This window comes from Bos javanicus, chromosome 18 (assembly GCF_032452875.1).
Source record: "Bos javanicus breed banteng chromosome 18, ARS-OSU_banteng_1.0, whole genome shotgun sequence".
NCBI lineage: Eukaryota > Metazoa > Chordata > Mammalia > Artiodactyla > Bovidae > Bos > Bos javanicus.
The window spans coordinates 51003737-51024020 of NC_083885.1; the positions used below are offsets into that span (position 1 = coordinate 51003737).

At 55.9% G+C, this 20284-nt stretch overlaps 4 protein-coding genes across 11 annotated transcripts in view; 1 reads left to right on the forward strand and 3 right to left on the reverse strand.

The window, feature by feature from the left end:
• The window catches only part of MEGF8 (multiple EGF like domains 8), a 40972-nt gene extending 39674 nt beyond the window's left edge, over nt 1-1298 (reverse strand). Inside the window, exon 1 of the mRNA XM_061388401.1 lies at nt 348-1298. Within this exon, the coding sequence (XP_061244385.1) occupies nt 348-534 (187 nt within the window). The 5' untranslated portion in view covers nt 535-1298. The remainder of the gene's footprint in view (nt 1-347) is intronic.
• Nucleotides 1299-1684: 386 nt separating this feature from the next.
• TMEM145 (transmembrane protein 145) lies at nt 1685-11598 on the reverse strand. 4 transcript variants are annotated; one of them, XM_061388403.1, is made up of 15 exons: nt 11393-11593; nt 10445-10519; nt 10261-10338; nt 10096-10182; nt 9914-10015; nt 9729-9813; nt 9554-9625; nt 9367-9435; nt 8964-9044; nt 8799-8877; nt 8556-8649; nt 7665-7837; nt 5666-5786; nt 2987-3193; nt 1685-2512 (listed from the first exon to the last, which is right to left on the reverse strand). In XM_061388403.1, exons 1-15 carry the CDS (start codon nt 11510-11512, stop codon nt 2243-2245), a joined length of 1713 nt encoding a protein of 570 aa, XP_061244387.1. In that variant the 5' UTR covers nt 11513-11593; the 3' UTR covers nt 1685-2242. The 4 variants fall into 4 exon arrangements, with proteins under 4 accessions (XP_061244387.1, XP_061244389.1, XP_061244386.1 ...); XM_061388405.1 differs by lacking the exon at nt 7665-7837 and having other exon boundaries at nt 2345-2512; XM_061388402.1 differs by having other exon boundaries at nt 2422-3193; nt 11393-11596.
• Nucleotides 11599-13322: 1724 nt separating this feature from the next.
• Nucleotides 13323-17035, reverse strand: PRR19 (proline rich 19). 3 transcript variants are annotated; one of them, XM_061388415.1, is made up of 4 exons: nt 16231-17035; nt 16109-16139; nt 13951-14575; nt 13323-13864 (listed from the first exon to the last, which is right to left on the reverse strand). In XM_061388415.1, exons 3-4 carry the CDS (start codon nt 14567-14569, stop codon nt 13392-13394), a joined length of 1092 nt encoding a protein of 363 aa, XP_061244399.1. In that variant the 5' UTR covers nt 14570-14575; nt 16109-16139; nt 16231-17035; the 3' UTR covers nt 13323-13391. The 3 variants fall into 3 exon arrangements, with proteins under 3 accessions (XP_061244399.1, XP_061244398.1, XP_061244397.1); XM_061388414.1 differs by having other exon boundaries at nt 15461-17035; XM_061388413.1 differs by having other exon boundaries at nt 15154-17035.
• A 600-nt stretch (nt 17036-17635) lies between these two features.
• Nucleotides 17636-20016, forward strand: PAFAH1B3 (platelet activating factor acetylhydrolase 1b catalytic subunit 3). Of its 3 annotated transcripts, none has more exons than XM_061388416.1 (5): nt 17636-17721; nt 17928-18017; nt 18696-18812; nt 18891-19013; nt 19685-20016. In XM_061388416.1, the coding sequence occupies exons 1-5, from the start codon at nt 17644-17646 to the stop codon at nt 19973-19975; spliced, it is 699 nt and encodes a 232-aa protein (XP_061244400.1). In that variant the 5' UTR covers nt 17636-17643; the 3' UTR covers nt 19976-20016. The 3 variants fall into 3 exon arrangements, with proteins under 3 accessions (XP_061244400.1, XP_061244401.1, XP_061244402.1); XM_061388417.1 differs by having other exon boundaries at nt 18891-18995; XM_061388418.1 differs by lacking the exon at nt 18891-19013.
• Nucleotides 20017-20284: the final 268 nt, after the last annotated feature.

Below are 20284 nucleotides of genomic sequence, written 5' to 3' on the forward strand. Positions count from 1 at the left end.
TTGGTCACATCCAGCGGCATGCAGGATCCTAGTCACCACTAGAGATGGAACTCAGGTCCCCTGCCCTGCAGTTGAAGCACTGAGTCTTCATTGCTGGACTGCCAGAGTAGTCCCTAAGTATCTAAGGATTACTCTGAACAGCCCACACTGATGCTGTGGCTTGTAATTGTCCATCTGAGGCTGGTTGCAACTCCCCGACCAGACTTCAAGGCCTTCCAAGGCAGGGCCCAGGTTGGCTGCATTTTAGAGCAAAGGGCCTGGACCCGTTCGTGGTCAGTGGATGAATGAGGGCACAAATGAATGAATTAGCGCACCAGCGGGTGTGTGACCCACGCGGCCCCACTCACCCTCGATGAGCCATTCGCAATTGCCATTGACGCTGTAGTTGCCCGCACCATCTGTCACGAAGCCTGGAGCCTCCCGCAGCACTTGCCGCTGCCCCTTGCAGTCCCCTGCCTGGGCTCCAGGAGACAGTGGCCCCAGCACGGCCAATGATACAGCCAGCGCCACAGCCAGAGCCCGATCCAGGGCCATCGCCGCCTCCTCCCGTACTGAGGGGTCGTAAAGCCCCGGAGAGGGCCTTCCACCCCGTTTGAAGCCCTGCAAATGCGACCTCTATGGATGGGACATGGCCTTGTAGACCAGCGGGGTCCAGGAGCCGCTGAGACAGCCGTTGTCGCCGGGCTCTGGAGATGGAGGGGTGGGCCCTACAGACCCATGGAAAACCCTGTAATGGGGGTCGTTATGGTCGGGGCAGACCCTTAGGGGCCATGGGAGTCTCTTGTAGACATGGGCCCCCATAGGCTAGCTGACCCCATAAACGATGTCCAGCAGTTACAGTCGCGGGCCGCTGCAGGCCGAAACGGACCTTATAGACCACTCGGGTCCCCAGTGGGCGAAGAGGTGTACAGTTCGGCGGGGGCCTACATCAAGGATGCGGGCACGTCCTGGACCGGAGGGTCCTCCGGGAGAGAACCCTCCAGCCAGGGGCGGGGCGCGAGCGGCTGCCCCGGGGCAGAGTCAGTCTTCAGGGGCTCAGGCCTGGACCCCATAGACGAACTCGCTTGCTCACCCACCCGCGACTCCCGTCCGAGCCGGATGAGCCAGATCAGAGAGACGAGGGGACACTCGGGCGAGAGCGGCCACGGGAAGAACGCGGGGAGGACGAGAGGGAGGGGGCCTAGCAGCCGCTGTGGGATAAAAAATAAAGAGGAGGCGAGAAGTTGCAGAGACGCAGGTCAGAGCGGCCCTGGGAGGACTGCAGAGCACCCAACCCCACCCCTCCACAAAGGGAGACTTCCGGAAACTTCCCCGCCCATTTGTTCCTAGACGCAGGCGCAGCAGTGACCGCCTCGGCCGGTGAAGTGAGAATTACACATGCGCGGTGCTCAAATCTTAATCCGAACTCCTGGTGCAGGTGGCTGAGCAAAGCATCGGCCACTGGAGGGCGCTTCTACCTATAACTGGGGCAGAGATGGTAAAAATAAAGCTGTACAGTAAGAGGACTCTGCTAGATGATGATTCATACCTTCAGGGCTCTCCGATTATGGGTCAACAAAAGGTCAGGTTATGCAGGTCCCTCACAAGATGCCATTTCACAGTTGGGCACACTGAGGTCCCGAGCCTGGAACGGTTCGTGTTCAGCCCAGTCTCTGAGCACTATCAAGATGTAAAAGAGTCCATCTTAAAGATAAAAACTCAACGAATCTTTATTTTGGCAAGAAGGGGGAAAAGTCTTTCTGCCAAGGACCTGAGGGAGGGCCTCCGGGATGGAGATAGGGTGGGCAGAGTACGGGTCCGAGGTCACAGAGATCCAGGGGAAGGTTTCAGAGTCGAGAGTAGCTTCACAATATCTGTCCTGGGAGCAGTGGCTCGGGGTCGCGGATTCCTGGAGAGCCTCAGGCAGGGTCCCGGCGATCGTCACTGGTGTTCTGGGTCCGGCGGGGTCAGAGGTCTCGGAGGGGGCCAGGGGGCCGGAGGTCACGGAACAGCGGGAGCCCAGAATCCGGTGCCGCTCGGGGCAGGGGCTGAGGGAGGGGACGGGGAGAGCGGCTCCCGCGGGACCGTTTGGCACAAAAGTCAAAGGGGGACTGGGAGGGAGCGGGACACTACGCACCCCTACCTGGGCACGCGGGGTGGGGAGGTTTGGCAAGGCCGGGAATGGCAGAGCCCTGGGGCCGGGTTAGAGAGGGGATCTGGAGCCCGGCCGGGGCCCGGCGCGCGGCCCATGGGGCAGGGGTGCTCAGACCGGGGGTGCGGTGCCCCCGGCCGTGTGCATGCTGAAGTACTCGGTGAAGCCGGTGTGCGGCGCCGCTGTCTGGGGCACGAGCGGCTGGTAGGGCGGCACGAGCGGCTGGTAGGGCGGCGTCGGGCCATCCCAGCTTGGGTCAGCCGCCTTGGGGAACCGAGAGGAAGGGGGCGGGGAGGCCGCGCCCGGCTCGGCCATGGTCACCACGCGGCCCCTCGGGGCCACCGCCGCCGCCACCGCTGTCTCCTCCACCTGCTTCCCGGCCTGGGAGGGGGGTCAGGATCAGATGCCGTCCTGGACCCACGGAGGGGCAGATGCAGCCCCGAAGGCCCATCCCCCTCCCCGCGATGATCCCCCCTCCCGAGGTGTGGGCGCAGGGGTCAGTCAGGGGCGCCTGGGCAGTGGGGCCAGGTACTCAAGCGGGGGCGTCGGGGTGCGCCGGGCGAACTCCGGCGGTGGCCGGGGAGGTGGGGGAGAACCGCGGAAGGCCAGCGGCGGCGGGGGCACCGCGCGGGGTGTCTGAGGGGGCGTACGCAACAGCGCCAGGACCCAGTCTGGCAAGGTGGGCGCGGGCGCCGGGGGTCGGTCGCGGCGCGGCGTGGGGGCGCGGGGGTTGCGAAAGGCAGGGGGTGGGCTCAGGCGCCTGGGCGTGGAGGGCGGTGGAGGGGCCGGGAGCGGGGTCAGGTACTCCAGGGGCGGCGCCAGCAGCTCCTCGGGCGCCGGGGGCGCGGGGCTTACGCAGGAGGCGGGCGGGGGTATGGAGAAGAGCTCCGTGAAGTTGGGCACCGAGTCGCTGATGAACGTCACGTTCCCATAGACGTGCTGCGGGAAGGCCTTGTCTGCGGACTGGCTGCCTCCGGGGCCTGGGGCTCCGGCCGAGGCGATCTGCGACGTGCGCACGTGGTATGGGAAGTTCTTGTTGGCCGCCGAAGGGCGTGTCATGATCTGGGGTGAAGGGTAGGCGCAGGTTGGAGAAGGGCTGTCCAGGCCTCAGGCTGCCTTCATAAACAGGAGCCCTAAGGATTCTCCTGTTCACTCGATACCCCCGCTTCTCTGAAACCCTTGAACTGGATGTGGCACCTCCTCTGGGCTCTCACAAAGTCCTGAGCTCTAACTTTCAGTCCGTCACTACTCTGCAGGCGCTTTCTCAGTCAAAGCCCTGAGCTCCCAGTTATCACTGAATGGTTAAGCTGCAGCATCCTATGATATCTAGTAGGATGTGGGTGTACTAAGTCGCTTCAGTCGTGTCCAACTCTCTTCAACTCCATGGACTGTAGCCCGCCAGGCTCCTCTGTCCATGGGATTCTCCAGGCAAGACTACTGGAGTGGGTTGCTGTGCCCTCCTCCAGGGGATCTTCCCCACTCAGAGACTGAACCTGGATCTCTTAGGTCTCCTGCATTGGCAGGCAAGTTCTTTACCACTAGCACCGCCTGGGAAGCCCATCTAGTACAATAGTTACTAGCTATCTGTGGCTATTTAAATTTAAAATAACCAAAATTAAACTAAAACTTTAATTTCTCAGTCACACTGGCCACATTTAAGTGTTCAGTAGCCACATGGGGTTAGTAGCTATTGTATGGGACAGCACAGATGGTAAAATATTTTCATAAACAGAAAATTCAATTGGAGAGCAACTGACAGACTCTAGAAAGTTAGCTCCTTGATGGCAGGTACTTGATGGTTCTTTTCCCTGCTGAATCCCCAACATCTTCTAGAACAGTGCCTGACACATATAAGCTCTCAATAAATAATGGTTGAATGTAGACATGTCTCCGGATTAGCTGGGAGGCCACAAGGGCAGGGACTGGGGTGACCCTAGCACTGCACATAGGAGCCCAGCTCAGTCCCTCCAAGGTTGTTGCTGAATAAGTGAACAAGGAGCTGAAACCAGAGCGATGGAATGCCTGCTGGTGGTGGAGCTGTTCTGAGCCAATGTGAGTGTTTTTAGGAAGGAACCTGGGCGAAGGTGAAGTATAGTAGAAAGGTTACTGTGTTCTGAGCCTGCACCCCACCTCCTGGCCCCACAGTTCACTGAGTATAGGACCTGCGGCATGCTGCTTACACTCCCAGAGCCTCACTGCACAAAAGGAGTTGCAGTGCCTACGTGGAGATGAAAAGAGGGTGGAAATGAAAACCGCTGGTGCAGACTCTGGTACATGGTGTGTACTAATTTGTGTGTGCTAGCGTGTGTGCTAAATTGTGTCTGACTCTGTGCGACTCTATGAACTGCAGCCTGCCAGTCTCTATCCATGGGATTCTCCAGGCAAGAGTACTAGAGTGGGTTGCCATGCCCACCCCCAGGGGATCTTCCCAACCCAGGGATCAAACCTGCATCTCTTAGATCTCCTGCATTGGCAGGCAGGTTCTTTACTGCTAGCACCACCTGGGAAGCCCTGGCACATGGTGGGTTCTTAGCATTTCGCCTCTCTCTGTCCCTCTGTGACTTCCTGCAGAGCCTCAGGAGGAATCATCCCAGGAAAGTGAGTCTGTACCTAAGTCGGGTTCCAGGGTAGAACATGGGGAACCTGGCCCCCTCTCTCAGTGGCTGAGTATATTCCCAACAAAGAATACATGGTGGACCCATCAAGTCAGGAGCTGGGACCCTCAGCAATGCCTATTTTCCTGTCTGGTTCCCACTTATGCCAGATCTTAGAACCCCACCACCCCCACCAATGGCCACGGAGCCTGGCAGGTCACTTCCCCTCTCTGGGCGTTAGCTTCCCCTCTCTGTTTGCCCTGGGGCTGCTCTGCCAAGTAAACAAGACAGCAGAAATAAAGGCATATGGGTGTTCCCAGCATGAAACAGGGTGGTTTGAGAAAGGTGCCCACTGAATGGTTGATGGATGGATGGAAGAATGAATGAACAGAAGGACTGGACTGTCTCCCAGAAAGGCAGATAGGATGTAAACCAGAGCAAAGAAGAGAGTTGGTGTTAGTAACCCCTGCTGCCATTCAGATCTAGGCCCCCTGGAGCCCCAGCCTGACCCACCCCAGTGGCTTCGTCCTGTGATGGAGTGGCAGAGATGGGAGTATGTGAAGGGTAGCGGGAGAGTAGAGACCAAAGGGCTTAGGGAAGGCTGTGGAGATACAGAAGGGGAAAGTGAGAGTCCGGGGACCCAGGGTCAGGATGGAAATGGGGATGGGGGCAAAGAAAGAGAGTAGGGCTGGGGGAAGAGCCCAGGACACAAAAGTAGGAGAGAGGAATAGAAGAGGGTGGACTCTGGGGGATACAGTGGAACAGCCTGCAAAGACCCAGCAGGCTCTCAATAAGCATGTGTTGAATGCCTAAAGGATGAATTGAAGGAAATGGATCAAGCACTCAGAACAGAAATTCAGGCAGCTCAGGGGTGGATGGCCTCATGCATCCTCCACCCACTGGTTTCCCACTGCCTCCCACCCTGGATGCCCAGCCTCACCAGGAACACGCCGTGGGCATATAGATGGATCCCCAACTGGATTCCATTGACAATCTTCTCCCGGGCCCACTTGGGGATCCCGAAGTTGGCGATCAGGGCCATGACTGGAACTGCAAAGAACCTGAAGGGGAGGCAGTGGGTCTGTAGAGACACCATCCCTGCCTTCCACCCCACCCCATGGCCCCAAATCCCCTGCTATGCACACACACACACACACACACATGCCCCAAGTGGGTCCCAAATTGGAGGGAAGCCAGTGTGACCTTCAGAGCCAGAGGTTAAAAGGAGACAGGAATCCCACTGGCCTGGGAAATGTGGTGAGGGGGGTGGGCAAGCAGTAGGTTGAATTTAACTCAGTTCTAACCCCACCCCAAATTCTGGCACCTGATAGGAAATCAAAGATGTTTGATGACTGAATTAACATACGATAATAATAATTAAGGAATTGCTGCATGCCAGACCTGTTACTAAGCATTTCATGAATACACACTCATGTAACTCTCACAGTGACTCTATGAGGCAGGTACAATTTCCATCCCTATTAAACAGGTGTGGAAACTGAGGCAGAGAGAATTTAATTGATGTGTGTAATGTCACACAATTTACAAGCTTTAGAAAGTGAAGTAAAAGTGTTAGTCACTCAGTCATGTCCAACTCTTTGCAACCCCATGGACTGTAGCCTGCCAGGCAAGAATACTGGAGTGGAAAAAAATAATAATAATAATATTGGAATGGGTTTCCATTCCCTTCTCCAGGGGAATCTTCCCAAACCAGGGATCAAACCCAGATCTCCTGCTGCATTGCAGGCAGATTCTTTACCATCTGAGCCACCAGGGAACCCCCACAAGCTTTAGAACTGGGATCTAAATCCAGGTAATCTGGCTTAGAATCCACCTACTTGGGACTTCCCTGGTGGTCCGGTGGCTAAGACTCCACACTCCCAATCCTGAGTTTGACCCCCAGTCAGGAAACTAGGTCCCACGTGCTGCAATTAAGAGTTCACATGCCGCAACTAATGATCCCACATGCCTCAACTAAGACCCAGCGCAACCAAATATATAAGTAAATAAATATTTAAAATGCATATATGAGAAAGTAAATCATTTAAAAGAATCCACCTACTTTACTGCTGTGTGTGTGTGCTAAGTTGTTTCAGTCGTGTCCGACTCTGCAACCTTCTGGACTGTGTAGCCCACCAGGCTCTTTTGTCCATGGGATTCTCCAGGCAAGAATACTGGAGTGGGTTGCCATTTCCTCCTCCAGGGGAATCTTCCCCACCCAGGGATCAAACCCATGTCTCTTACATCTCCTGCATTGGCAGGCGAGCTCTTTACCACTTGCACCACCTGGGAAGCCCATAACTTTGCTGCTGCTGCTGCTGCTAAGTCACTTCAGTCGTGTCCGACTCTGTGCGACCCCATAGACAGCAGCCCACCAGGCTCCGCCATCCCTGGGATTCTCCAGGCAAGAACACTGGAGTGGGTTGCCATTTCCTTCTCCAATGCATGAAAGTGAAAGTGAAAGTGAAGCCGCTCAGTCGTGTCCGACTCTTAGTGACCCCATGGACTGCAGCCTACCAGGCTCCTCCAACCATAGGATTTTCCAGGCAAGAGTACTGGAGTGGGGTGCCATTGCCTTCTCTGAACTTTACTGCTACGCTATGTTAATGAAAAGAATCACAACTACTTTTTGTTGGACATTTACTATGTGCCACACTCAAAGCCCTTATCTGTTGCCCTATACAACTCTCAAGACACCCATTTGCAGGAGATACTCTGGACAATCCCTCTTTCTGGGTAGGCAACCTGAGGCTTTTATAGTTTTTTTCACTTTGGGAAAGGAATCGTTTCCAGGTTACACAGTGAGTAAGTGGCAGACTCTGGTGACAGCTGCCTAACTTAAAGTCCATCTGCCTCCCAGAAGAGGGTCTGAGTTGAAGACAGCCATTTCTGGGGAGCCGGGGAAGGCATGGACAGGTTGGGGGCCCAGCACATCTCACCAGAGGGTGTAGGCAGCAAAGAAGGGCACGTAAAAGGGCTGCTTCTCCGGGAAGTGGCGCAAGGAGACGAGCACAGCATAGGAGAACCACACGTAGGCCGCCACCTGCAGCCCAATGAGCCCGTAGCCCGCTGGCGACTCATAGGTGTACAGGACCTGGCCCGGGTCAAAGAACTGGACCCAAGGGAGAGGGTCAGTCACAGCCCTGGCCTTTGGCCCTCCTCACAGGGACCCCAGACCCCACCCTCAAATACCCTCAAAGGGCTCAGAGGTACTTGATCAAGACAGAAGCAGTAGGAGAATGAGAGATGGAGATGAAAGGATAGACACAGAGAGAGAGTAAAAAGATAGAAACTATCGCTGCTACCATGGCCCAGCACAGAGCTGAACACCACCAAGTGTAAGTTTTTCTGTTTGCACCGAGTTGATAAAGCAGGTCTTATTTTCACCCCATTTTACAGAAGGGGGAAACTGAGGCTAAGCAGGAAGCCTTTCGGCCAAAGTCAAGGTGATATATAAAGCCTTAGAGAAGTCCCCTGGGGTAGGTAAAACCCTCCTCATTTTACAAAAGAAGAAGCAGATTTGGGGGTGGGGTGGGCATCAGTCAAGGTCAACCAGCTGGGAAATGGGAGAGCCAGAGTGGACTCCAGGTCTGTGTGACTCCTGAACTTAGTCACGACACTGAGCATGAAATGTGACAGACAGCGAGAGACAGAAGGAGGAGAGCCACGTAGAGAGACGGGAATGCACTTAGGGAGACAGATGGAAAGGCGGAAAACCACCGAGTGGGAGAGAGAGCCAGGAAGAACACTAGCAGACAGGTGGAAGAGGCCACTAAAAGCTTTGCGGGTAGGGAGGACGGAGCAAAGCCTGAGCTTTTAGGGGGACTCACCTCGGCCTCGTAGATGAGCAGCGCCACGTGTGTGAGGGTGTACAGGGTCATGTAGACAGACAACTTCACCGAGCCTGAGTGGCTGATGCGGCCCCTGGCGACAGGCCGTGAGGGGAGACAGCAGGGGTGGGGGCCGTCAGAGAGGAGGGGGTGGCCACCCCCTCCCCCAACCCAATCTCTGCCCTGCCCCCCTGCCCAGCCACCCTATCCCTGCTGTGCTCCCTCCCGCCCCAGCATGGGCACCGTGTCACCGTGAATCCCTTCCCCAGAAGGATCAGCATCAGCAGGAAGATGAGGAAGCTGGAGGAGAAGAGCAGCTTGGCTGGTAGAAGGAGGAGAGGGCAGCTCAGACGCGGGGCTCCGCCGGGGGAGGAGCCCCACACCCTCCCGGGCCCACTTCTTTCTCACCCAGGATCTTCAGACTTTCGTTGCCAATGCCATCCGTGGCATACTGGCCCCAGTAGATGCAGAAAAATAGGAGGCTCAGGACTGAGGGGAGGACAGGCAGTGAGAGGAAAGGACAGACACCGGCTTTAGAGCATCACTCTTCCCTAGCACTGTGATCCAGATGACCAGAGCCCTTCGTTCATCCCTATCAGGATTTAGACTCTACTCCTGCCGACTTCCTGGGATGCTCTGAAGTCCAGACCCCCAGCCCCTCCTCCCTCAGACCCAGGAGTCCAGATCCCCAGCCCCCCTCCCTCAGACCTAAGAATCCAGGCCCCCAGCCCTTCCTTTCTTAGGCCTAAGTATCTGAGCCCTAAGCTCCTCCTCTCATAGAACTCAAAAGTTAAGATACTCTAAACCTCACCCTCCATTCCTGCTGCAGCCATGAACATTTTATAAGTCGTGTGAAGCAACTGACGACCTTTCAGCAAATCTAGGAGGAGGATAAGGGAAGGCTGTACACAGACAGATTGGCTGCCCTCCAACCTTGTCCCCCCTCCCCCATCTTCCCTCTCCCCTCTCGCTCCGCCCCTGCCATGGGCTGGACTCACATCCAAAGTAACAGGAGAGGAGGAAGATGAGGATGAAGATGAGGAGGAAAGTCACATCGGTCTCCAGGATCCCTGCCAATTTGGCAGAAGGAAACCCTGCAGTCAGGAGGGGTCTTCCCTCAACAGGCTCCCAGTTCTAGGTTCCCACTGAGATGCTGGGTCCCCAGGTGCTCACCAAATTCATCAGCAGAGAAATGCCGCGTCCAGAAGGACTTGCCGTTGGTGAGGACCATCTCATACTCCAGCTGCAGCCCATCTCCCTGTGGGGAGTATGGTGGCCTAAGGAAGGGGGGCAGGGGTAGCCCTGGGCAGGGAAGGGGTTGGCAAGAAGGCAAGGAGGAGAAGGCCCCGGTCACTTACACCACACTTGCTGAGCGCGATGTACCACCACCTTTCACGCACGGAGCGGAAGCTGCGGCCACTGGAGCAGCTCAGGTAGCGAGTTCCCTCCTCTGACACCACCTGGGGAGGAGCGCAAAGGCTGAAGCCTGCCTGGACCTGGGCTTTCAGCACCTGCCCATTCCCCCAGGCCGGGCCCATACCTGACAGCCTGACCAGGCATACTGGGTAGTGAGGTTGATGACCTGGTTGTTCTCTGGCCTGATCACTGACTCCTTAGCCAGGCAGTCCTAGGCAAGGACAGGGATGTGGTCACTCCTTGGCGAGCTTCAACCTTGTCCCCCCACCACCTTCCTCACAGACTTCACCTTGTCCCCTGCCTTGTACACGGCTGGCCACTGGGATGGGTCGTCGAAATAGAGGAGGATGTTCTGACAGCACTTGGCCTGCAGACCCAGAGATGTGGGGAGTTGGGGAGCTGGGGTAGCCCTTGCCTTGGGAGGCCAAGGGGGTGTCCAGCCTCAGCATGGTGAGTGATTGGGGAAGGCTCACCTCAGGGTATCGGAAACGGAAGTCTAGTCGGCCATAATCCGAGAGGAAGCAAAATCTTGTCAGGAACACCCAGTCCTGGAAAAGCGGCCCACTCAGACTTTCTTCTGAGCCCCTTGAGAACTCTCCTTGACTCCATAGTCCCCCCCTCAACTTTTCCTCCCTACCCTGGAGTTCCTGGTTTCCTAAGAAACATAAAGGGGACCAGGTCACCTCCAAAATTCTTCTGTTATCCTTTCACCTTGGTTCCAGGATTCCTGCTTCGGATGTCCCCCAAGTTTCTTCCCCTCCTTTCAAACACTTCTCCCATTTCTCAGGTGCCAGAGAAAGCCTGGAGGGCCAGATCCCCATCCTGGACATCTTTTGTCACAGACACACACACACACACTGGACATCTTTTGTCACAGACACACACACACACTGGACATCTTTTGTCACAGACACACACACACACACACACACTGGACATCTTTTGTCACAGACACACACACACACAGGACATCTTTTGTCACAGACACACACAGACACACAGACACACACACACACAGGTCCCAGAACCCATCAGATGCTGGGGAGTATTCCAAATAGCCCCCTCTGGGTCCTGAGCAGGAGAGTGAACTCAGGCTCTCTTGCAGTGAAAAGTGCTGTCCCTTCAGCACCACCTCGGCGTCCCCCACCCCCACCCCAAACTCTGACTCTCCCAATCCCGCCCCGCTCCTCGCCCAACTCTGACCTCAATGTCCCTCCTACAATCCCCGAGGCTCCTCTCTATCCTCGGGGCCCCCTCAGCCTCAACCCAGACCCAGTCCCTCATCGCCCCTGGCCCCAAGCCCCCAGGCTCTCAGGGACCTTCCGGGAGAGGCGGCAGGGGGCGGGGCGGCACCTTCCCCTTCTCTCCCTCTGGTCCCTCGGGGGCCCGGCGGGTGGCAGGGGAGGGCCGGGCGCGCTCACCTCCTTGGAGCTGAGGTTGCCCCGCACGTACTTAGCCCGGGCGCGGGGGGGCAGCGGCAGCATTAGGAGCAGCAGCGGCGGCAGCAGGCGGCGCAGAGCGGGCGCGCGCGGGGGCTCCATTCCACCCGCTCCGGCCCCGGCCCCGGCCCGGGTTCCGCTCCGGCTCCCACTCCGGCCCGGCGACGGTGGCGAGAGCGCGCGGGCCGGCTGGCGCGCGGCCCCGATTAAAGGGGCCGCTGGGCACCGCGCTCCCTGCCTTCTCCTCCGGGATGACCCAGCCTGGCCCCTATCCAACCGCCGTGGGAAGGTCCGCCCCTTTCCCATCCGCACCACACCTCTCCAGCCCCAGTACTCCCCTTGGGTAGTCTCCTTGATACCTCAGGCTCCTGGTGTCCTAAAATGAACTCCAATGCACTCCCCCAAGTCGAGCATCCTCCTCCAGGCTGCCATCTCAGGATGACCCACAACCCCCAGGCCCCAGCTCTGTTCTGACCTTCCCTCAGTTTAGCTCCCAAATAGCTCTTTGATTACCCATCCCCACCCCCATGACAGCCAACACCAGCTGTGGCCACTCCACATCCCATGCACCCTGTGAAGTTCCTACAGAAACACAGAGGCAGAGTGGGTAAACCACCAGTTCTGGGTCACACAACTCCGAGGTGGTAAAGAGCCCTCAGCCACAACCGCTACAGCCTGACCCTGTCCTGTCACTGCTTACCAGGGTGTGAAAATCAGTTGCCATGAGGCAGAGGGGGTGGTGTTACAAGAAACCCACAAGCAGACTCTGAAATCAATTGCTTGGGTTCAAATCCCAGCATTGCCATAAGCTTCCTAAAAGACCTCAACTGAGTCACACCTGTGTGATCTCCCAGCCAGTCCCCTACACCCTGGCACTGACTTTACGGTTTCCCTGTGGGCAATGGGGAGCCCTGGAAAAGCTTTACAGAGTACAGTCCAAGCCCCTCCGCTTCATTTTCCCAATCAGATTCCAACACATGTTTAGCTTCATCCCTCCCCCTCCACTGAAGAAAATTTGCTGCTCCTCAAAATACCATTTTAAAAAAATTTCCAAGTCAAGAGGCCAAGCAGGGAACATAAGCGGGTGAAATGCAGAGTGTTGACCCCACAAAAAAGGAGCCTCTGCAACTTAGCTTCAGCCAGTTTTTGACAGGAAGGAGAGTAAGTCTGATATGCCAGTTTCTCTGCTTTCATTCTGGGTTTTTTTTTTTTTTTTTGAGAGAAGCCAGAAAAAATTTTTTTTTAAAAGCTGATTTGTAACAGTAGATAATTGATTCAAAAATGTTAAATATATTGTAGACCAAAGAAAAAAGTCTGCCACTATACCCAGGCTTCATCTGTCATTCCTGCCCTGATCCTGCCCACACACTGTTCTTCTGCCCACCAGACCAGAAGCCTCTCATACGCAGAGCCCAGATGTGACTCATGCTAAGTCCCAGCATGGTCTAGGGATACAGGCAGAATGGGCCTTACACGTGCTGGTCCATAGAGGAGCATTTCTAGATTGCCTGGAATGTTCTGTTTCTCCTCTACTAGCAAATTTTTACCGAACTTGAAAAATACAAGGGTCTTTTGTCAACTCCTCATCAGCAGAGTAGAGTCATCACTCCCTCCTTGGACTCCCCAGCCCCTGGACTTCTCTTTCAGATGCCACAAGGGCTGAAACTGTGTTCACCACTGTACTGGGAGTCCCCTGGAGGCACAGCCTCAGTCTCATTCACTCTGGAGCCCCAGCATCACCAGAGTCAAGCACAAAGTTGGCCTTAATGGGTGGATCTGTTAGACTGACTGGAGGTCTCTGGGCCGAGGACGGTGACAAATGACAGTACCTTTCCTTCCACTTTGGACCCAGAACTCAAAGCTAGGGAAAGCTGCTGTCCTGAGCCAGCCACTCACTAAAAATCAAGAGGACTGTGAAGAAGACACTTTATTGAGGTGATCAGAGTTGGAGATTCCTGCCCCCAACCCAGCCTCAGCCTGCTCAGTACAGTCTCATGGGTGGAAAGGACCAGGCCTCTGGGCTGCTCTGAGCCACCATCCAGGAGAGGCTGGGCAGCGGTGCTGGGGGGCTGGGGCTCCAGTCCAAGGCAGAACTTCGGGGCAACAAGGGTGATGGTGGCTGGGGCAGGAGTTGTGGTGGGCCAATCCCCCAAGGCCGGGGAGGAGGCGGTGTGGCTACCAGCCAGATGCTTTTCAGTAGATCAAAGGCTGTTGGGGGGCCCCAGGCTGCCCCAGATGGCGAAGGCAACGAGGATAATGGGGGTGGCCAGGGACCTTTCGGTGGTGCCAGGCTCACTTGGTGCACAGTAGGAGTGCTGGAGGTGGGAGGCACGGCAAAGGTGAGCTCCTTTGTTCCCTGCCGCCTCCTCTGCCTCCCCTCCCCTGGGGCCTGCTCAGGACTGTTGATCCAGGAAGGTGTCATTCTTTGCCTCTTAAGGGCCCCAGGATCAGTTCCTGGCACAGAGGAAAGAAGCATGAGGGACAGCTGAACAAGAGCAGACAAAGAAAAAGGGAGTTTAGGAGGCAGGAGGTAAGCTCACCTGGCAAGTGTGGCTGGCAGCCCCGGAGCACCAGGGTAAGGTCAGGCACACAGCCATGGCAGGCCTGTAAAGTGCCCACAATAGCATCCCTGGCCTCTTGAACTAGGTTTCTCCTAGGGAAGGCTCGTGGCAGAATCAGCTGACATTGCAGCTCCCCCAGCAGCTGCTCCAAGTCAGGGAGCTGTGGGGGACTGGGGGGGCCTGGGCCCGAGCCTCCAGGCACCTGGTTTTCCTTGCCCCTTGACTGTAGGGATGGTTGTTGGCCCCTGCCTGGGCTTGGGGAGGACTTGGTGGTGAGTGCAGGGGTGCCCAACTCCAGAGACTCACTGCTAAGCAGCCGGGCCACGTCCAGAGATTTCACCTCATGGTTGAAGAGACCCCGGTGGTCCCGGCTCAGGCGGCCCTGGGTTATGACCACAAGCTTAGCAGCAGTAGGGGCAACAGAATTCCGCAATACCATATGTGGATCCCGACTGGCCACGGGAGGGTGCTGATAGGTCAGCGGCTGCCGACTGCCCGCCAGCGCCTCGTTACGCTCCCGCCTGGTCTTCCGACGGCGGACACGACCAGGCTTCTCAGGCTGCTGGAAAGGCTTGGGGGCTGGCTCCCCGGGATCCATGGTGCCCTGGAAGATAAGGACAGGATAGTCATATAAGAAGAGATGATTTAGGGTGAAGTGGGAGTACTATTTAGAGACTTAAAATGAGAGAAATGGATTGGTAGAGAGCAATCAAAAAAGGTTTGGTCAGGGAAAGATGAGGGAAAAGGCAGAGTCATAGGGGCAGGATGGGGTCAAGGGAGTCATGCTGAATGGGAAGATCTGTCAGAAGATAAAGGGTTAGATGGAACGAGAATGTGAGGAAATCATGGATGAGGGATGGGAAAAATGAGGGATGGGAAAGGGATCATGATACTGGAGAGATCTGGTGAACCAGATAGGGACTTTGGACAGAGGAGAAATCCAGGGGGAGAGGAAGTACTGGAGAATGCAGAAAGTGGAGAGACGGTAGCAAGAGAAAGGCAGCAAAGAGAATAGAAGTTGGAGACACAGAGTAAGCCGGCAGGACAGAAAGGGCAGCAGAGTAGTTATCAGGGACTGGGGCCTGGTCATGGAAGGGGCGTAGACCTCAAGGCTGGGTGAGGCACGTGAGGTAGGGATGGGGGTACAGTTGATGAGGGTAGAGCGGAGGAAGGGCACCTCACCTTCTCCTATCCCCAACGAACCCCGCCCCGCCCTGCCCACTCCACGTGGCTGTGGGGGACAATGGCTTCTTTTCCGCCGTGACCCCAGCTCTCTCGATGCGCCTGACGCTCTTCCGGGCCTCACACAAGGCCTCCTGCACGCACGCACGCACGCACGCACGCATGCGCGAGCCCCTCCCACGCCCTTTGGCATCCAGTTCCGGAGAGTCACAGGCCCAGAGGCACGTGCCAGCTGCCCGCGGTGCCGGTTATAGTCCCGCCCCTCCCAGCCTCACTTTCAGAAATCTCTTTCATTTGTCCTAAGCACCTTCTATCCACCTTCAATCTACCAATTGGCCTAGGTCCACTAGGCCCGCCCCCTTCCTCAGTGCTGATTGGTTTAGACATCTATTGGCGGATTTTCTCTGTAGAGCGGCAAGGTGCGGCGAAGCCAAAGGGGAGAAGGGCCGTTGCAGCCTCTATTTACAGCCAGTCCCCACGCAGTCAACAGGATTTATCCCTAGGGAATCAATATAGTGTCGTCATTTGGAGCTAGGCTTCAGAGCCACACTACCTAGGTTCCTATGCCCAGACTGGCACATTTGAGCTCTGTGACCTTGGCAAAGTATGCAACTGCTCAGAGCTTCAGTTTCCTAATCTGTAAAATGGAGTTGATAATCTTCTCCTTCTTATAACTGCTGTAAGTATGTTATAAGCGTCCAGCATCCAATTTGAAACAGCTCTTGTTGACTGGATGCCTCTAAACTTTCCCACTACACTTGTCCCCCTCAGTTCCCCCCCACCCCCACCCCGCTGCTTGCGGGATCTGTTCCCTGACCAGGGACAGAATCCCAGCCCGGGTTGTGAAAGCCTGGAGTCCTAACCACTAGTGCACCAGTGAACTCCCCCCTCAGACTCTCAAATCGAGCTATACCAGGGTTTTCCCCATACCCTAATAAGCTATATTGTGCATTACCTGGTAATATTGCTTGTCCAACCTTCATAATCTTACAAAGCCAAAAGCCTTAGGTACTACTCATAAGAAATCCTTCACCCTCAGAGTCCATCTCTTTCTCCTCCCACAAAGGTCCCCTGTACCTTTCTTAATCACAACCTTGATCCTTCCCTCAGTTGTGTGTCTGGAGTCTGCCTCCTCCAACATGGCTAGATGAAGGTCAGAATCAGACCTATTCCTTTAATACTCATTCAGCAAATACTTGTGAACAGCCACAGATAGTACTTGGTACTCTGAGTCAGGCTCTGTTCAAGGCAAGTGGATTGAGGCAAAACAAACATAATAAAATAAAATGCAATGCATCTCTGTATCTCAGCATCAACGTTCCTAGAAGGAATGAGTAACTATGAAGGTCTCATTTGGGAGTGGAGCTACAGGAACATGATCAGGATTTTTAGGGGGTGGGACCCCGCCACCTGGTCCCCCAGAACAAGGAGATCTGGGAAGACTTGAGGTCTGAGATTAATTTGGGGCAGGAGGTGGGAGTCAGCGACCTTAGATGACCTTGGCTATGGATGTAGGTTTCAGAGCCCAGACACACCCAACTGAAGTCGGTCAGCCATAGGTTTAGGGCGGGGAGCGGAGGCCACAGATCTGTAAGGTGAGCTGCGCGGGAGGGGCGCCAAGCTAGACTTGGCCCTTGCAGCATCTCTAATTTCCCTTATCTTTCTGCATCTTCTACTACCCTCTCTGCAGGGTCAGTGATGTCTCTATTGCTAAAACATATAGTTTAGCTATTATGTCACAAAAACTGGTGGTTTTGAGCAGGGGAGGGCCATGAGCACAGAGGCTCACTAAAGTCCCAGCACTGCCTTACAGCTGAGCCGCTAATTTTCACATTTTGCCATCCTCCTTTTCTCTCCCCTACGTCTGAAGAAAATGGGCGCGTCCCTTCCTGGCCAGGTGCTTACGAGCCACCCCCTCAAGGGATCCAAGGAATGGACTCGTCCACTCCCCCACCACCACGTGAATGAGTGACACACATAACACCCCAACCCTGGCCCCTCCCCACACTTCTCGCCCTACAGCAAATGGTTTCTTCCCCCAGGACTGGCGCTAGATTTCCCCCGCCTACTCTCGGCCTTCAGGTATTTCGCTCCTCTCCGTGACCCCGGTAGGGTGGTGCCCCACCCCCCGCCCCCCCGGTATGCTGGATGGTCTCGCCTGCCCCCGCGCCCCCCGGTGCCTGGGTGCGCCAGCCGCCGCCGTGGCCCGAGAGACCGGCCGGAGCAGGAAGCGCCGGACGAGCCCACTGCGCGGTCGCCGTGGGGGAAGCGAAGGTTCCCAATTCCACCTCCCCGCCTAAGTGAAGGTTTCCGCCCCGGGAGAGGGGGCGGTGCCCGGGAATCCGTCGCGCCTTCCGCGGGAGTGCGGGCTTCGGCACCGTCCATTGTTGCCTGAGGGGTAGGGGTGGGCGTGGCGGCGCCACCTCCTCCCGGAACACTCTCCCGCCGACCGCGCTCGTTCGTCCTGCAGGAGCGGAGGCGAGTGGCAAGATGAGTGGAGACGAGAACCCAGCCAGCAAGCCCACGCCAGTGCAGGACGTGCAGGGTGACGGGCGCTGGATGTCCCTGGTGAGCGACCCCGCCCGCGATACTCCGGAGTCCGGGGCTGGGGGCGGGGAGGGCGGGGAGACTCTTGGGAGAGCAGCTGGTTCGCGCCGCTCTCGCTAGGAGATTGGGAAACTGAGGGCAGTTGGGGTGGTGCTGGCTAAGGAAGCGGGGTGGGGCGGGCACCGCAGCGTGCATGCCATTGACTCCCCTCCTTTACATCCCCAAAGCACCATCGGTTCGTAGCCGACAGCAAAGATAAGGAACCCGAAGTCGTCTTCATCGGTGACTCCTTGGTCCAGCTGATGCACCAGTGCGAGGTGAGGCCCGTCCCTCTCCTTCTGCCCCACCCAGGCCTGTGCCTTCACCGACTCTCCTGGACCAGAGCCCGAGCCAGGCGGTGTGTGGGGTACTCAAAATACGTAGCACCGGACACCCAGAATTTCTGTATAATGTGCCACGTTCTACTGAGAAGGAAGTGTGTTGTATCCTGGCTTTTTGTCACATTGGGTTTGTGTATAGTGAGACTTAAAATGAGGCTTCTTGCAAGAAGATTGCCTACCATGAGGTTCTTTGTTTGCTTAAATTAGCGCACAGCCCTAATGGATTTCCAGAAAGCTATAGTTGTTTCCACAAAATGAAGGTCAGTAGGTCTCTACTAAGGGAGCTCAATTATTCTACCTATTCACTAAGAGATGTTAAACCATGACTTTCCTCAAAGTGAAGCTCAACTGGAATGCTGTTGGTTTGATGCCTGGCTCAAGCAGAATGAGTTTTCGTAGAAGGAGTCTTGCTTCTATGGGGATTCATGAAAGTGAGACTGTGATGGGTTTGGGTAAAGTGATGTTTGACCATATTGGGGTTTACTTAGGGTGAGATTTAACGAGACTGCTTTCATAAAACAAAGCTCTAACATGACGACATTTGGTTAAGCTTTGTATAGAGAGCAGTGGTCCGTGCTGATGATGCCCCTGTGCCCACACACTTTTTGCCCACAGATCTGGCGGGAGCTCTTTTCCCCTCTGCACGCACTTAACTTTGGCATTGGCGGTGACAGCACACAGCATGTGCTGTGGCGTCTGGAGAATGGGGAGCTGGAACACATCCGGCCCAAGGTGAGCAGGGCTTGGGTGGGCAGCCAGAGCCCCCTCAGCCTGCCCCCCACACCACTGCTCCATCCTCTCTTTCCACAGATTGTGGTGGTCTGGGTTGGTACCAACAACCACGGGCACACTGCAGAGCAGGTGACTGGGGGCATCAAGGCCATAGTGCAGCTGGTGAACGAGCGGCAGCCCCAGGCACGGGTCGTGGTGCTGGTGAGAGAGGGGAGGGCAGGGGGAGGAAGAAGGGCTGTGGTCTGGGACCCCTTCGGGTGTAGCCACAGCTGCAGGGCTCTGGGCAGTTCAGCTCAGAGCAGTGGCTTTCAGGCAAAATCTCATGTTGAAGCTTTCTGTGCCCATCAGAAGTGCTGTGGCGAAGGACGTATTCGGGGGCAAATAGCCCCTTTTGTCCAAGGGACTGCTGGACACTCTGAAGGTCACTCAGTTGTGTCTGACTCTTTGCGACCCCATGGACTATACAGGGACTATACATTCTCCAGGCCACAATACTGGAGTGGGTAGCCTTTCCCTTCTCCAGGGGATCTTCCTGACCCAGGAATTGAACCAGGGTCTCCTGCATTACAGGAGGATTCTTTACCAACTGAGCTATCAGGCTGTTGAAAAACACAAAACACTTAAATAGCCAAGAGTGGTCAGACATTCCTAAGGTGAACCTAGTTTCCATTGCTTCTAAAAGGTTCCAAGTCTAGAATGAGGTGTCAGGACCATAGTTTGGAACCTGTGTTTCCAAAACCCCCATTTTCCCATCCCTAGTGTATTCTGGAGCTTAGGACTTCCTGATGGGGGACAGAGAAATCTGGCATAGAGGAACAGGACACCCAGATGCTGGTAGGATGCCTCCTCACAACCCCTTGTGCCTTCCTCAGGGCCTGCTTCCTCGGGGCCAGCACCCCAACCCACTTCGAGAGAAAAACCGACGGGTGAATGAGCTGGTACGGGCAGCACTGGCCGGCCACCCTCGGGCCCACTTCCTGGACGCAGACCCTGGCTTTGTGCACTCAGATGGTACCATCAGCCACCATGACATGTACGATTACCTGCACCTGAGCCGTCTGGGGTACACACCTGTTTGCCGGGCCCTGCACTCCTTGCTTCTGCGTCTGCTAACCCAAGACCAGGGACAGGGTGGTGCCCCCCTGCCGGAACCCAGCCCCTAAGCATCTGTCTTCCTACAACATTAAATTTTCATTTTTCAGTCTCCCATGTTCTGCTTTATGGCCAAGCCCATGTGGGTATCTAACTCCGACGTCTATCACCCTGCAGCTCTGCCCAAGGGAGGCCTCACCGATCCATCAAGGTATTCTGGTCCGTGTAGTCAGGCAGATTTCTGCCATCACAGTAGTGCTCCAAACAGGCACTGCCCATCAATAACCCACTAGGTGAAACTGGTTTGCTAACATGACCCTGTAGCATCAAGGTCAAGCGAGAATTCTGGGTGACCCAGCAGTCAAAGCCCACCCACTGCT

Coding starts and splice junctions, on each gene's coding strand:
- PRR19 (XM_061388415.1), bottom strand. CDS start 14,569: ATGGATCCCGGGGAGCCAGCCCCCAAGCCTTTCCAGCAGCCTGAGAAG. Junction 13,865..13,950: donor CTGCCAGCCACACTTGCCAG/GTGAGCTTACCT, acceptor CCTCTGTGCCAG/GAACTGATCCTGGGGCCCTT.
- PAFAH1B3 (XM_061388416.1), top strand. CDS start 17,644: ATGAGTGGAGACGAGAACCCAGCCAGCAAGCCCACGCCAGTGCAGGAC. Junction 18,018..18,695: donor AGCTGATGCACCAGTGCGAG/GTGAGGCCCGTC, acceptor TTTTGCCCACAG/ATCTGGCGGGAGCTCTTTTC. Junction 18,813..18,890: donor TGGAACACATCCGGCCCAAG/GTGAGCAGGGCT, acceptor CTCTTTCCACAG/ATTGTGGTGGTCTGGGTTGG.
- TMEM145 (XM_061388402.1), bottom strand. CDS start 11,512: ATGGAGCCCCCGCGCGCGCCCGCTCTGCGCCGCCTGCTGCCGCCGCTG. Junction 9,436..9,553: donor CCTCTCCTGTTACTTTGGAT/GTGAGTCCAGCC, acceptor TCCTCCTCCTAG/ATTTGCTGAAAGGTCGTCAG. Junction 8,878..8,963: donor CGAAAGTCTGAAGATCCTGG/GTGAGAAAGAAG, acceptor TCCTTCTACCAG/CCAAGCTGCTCTTCTCCTCC.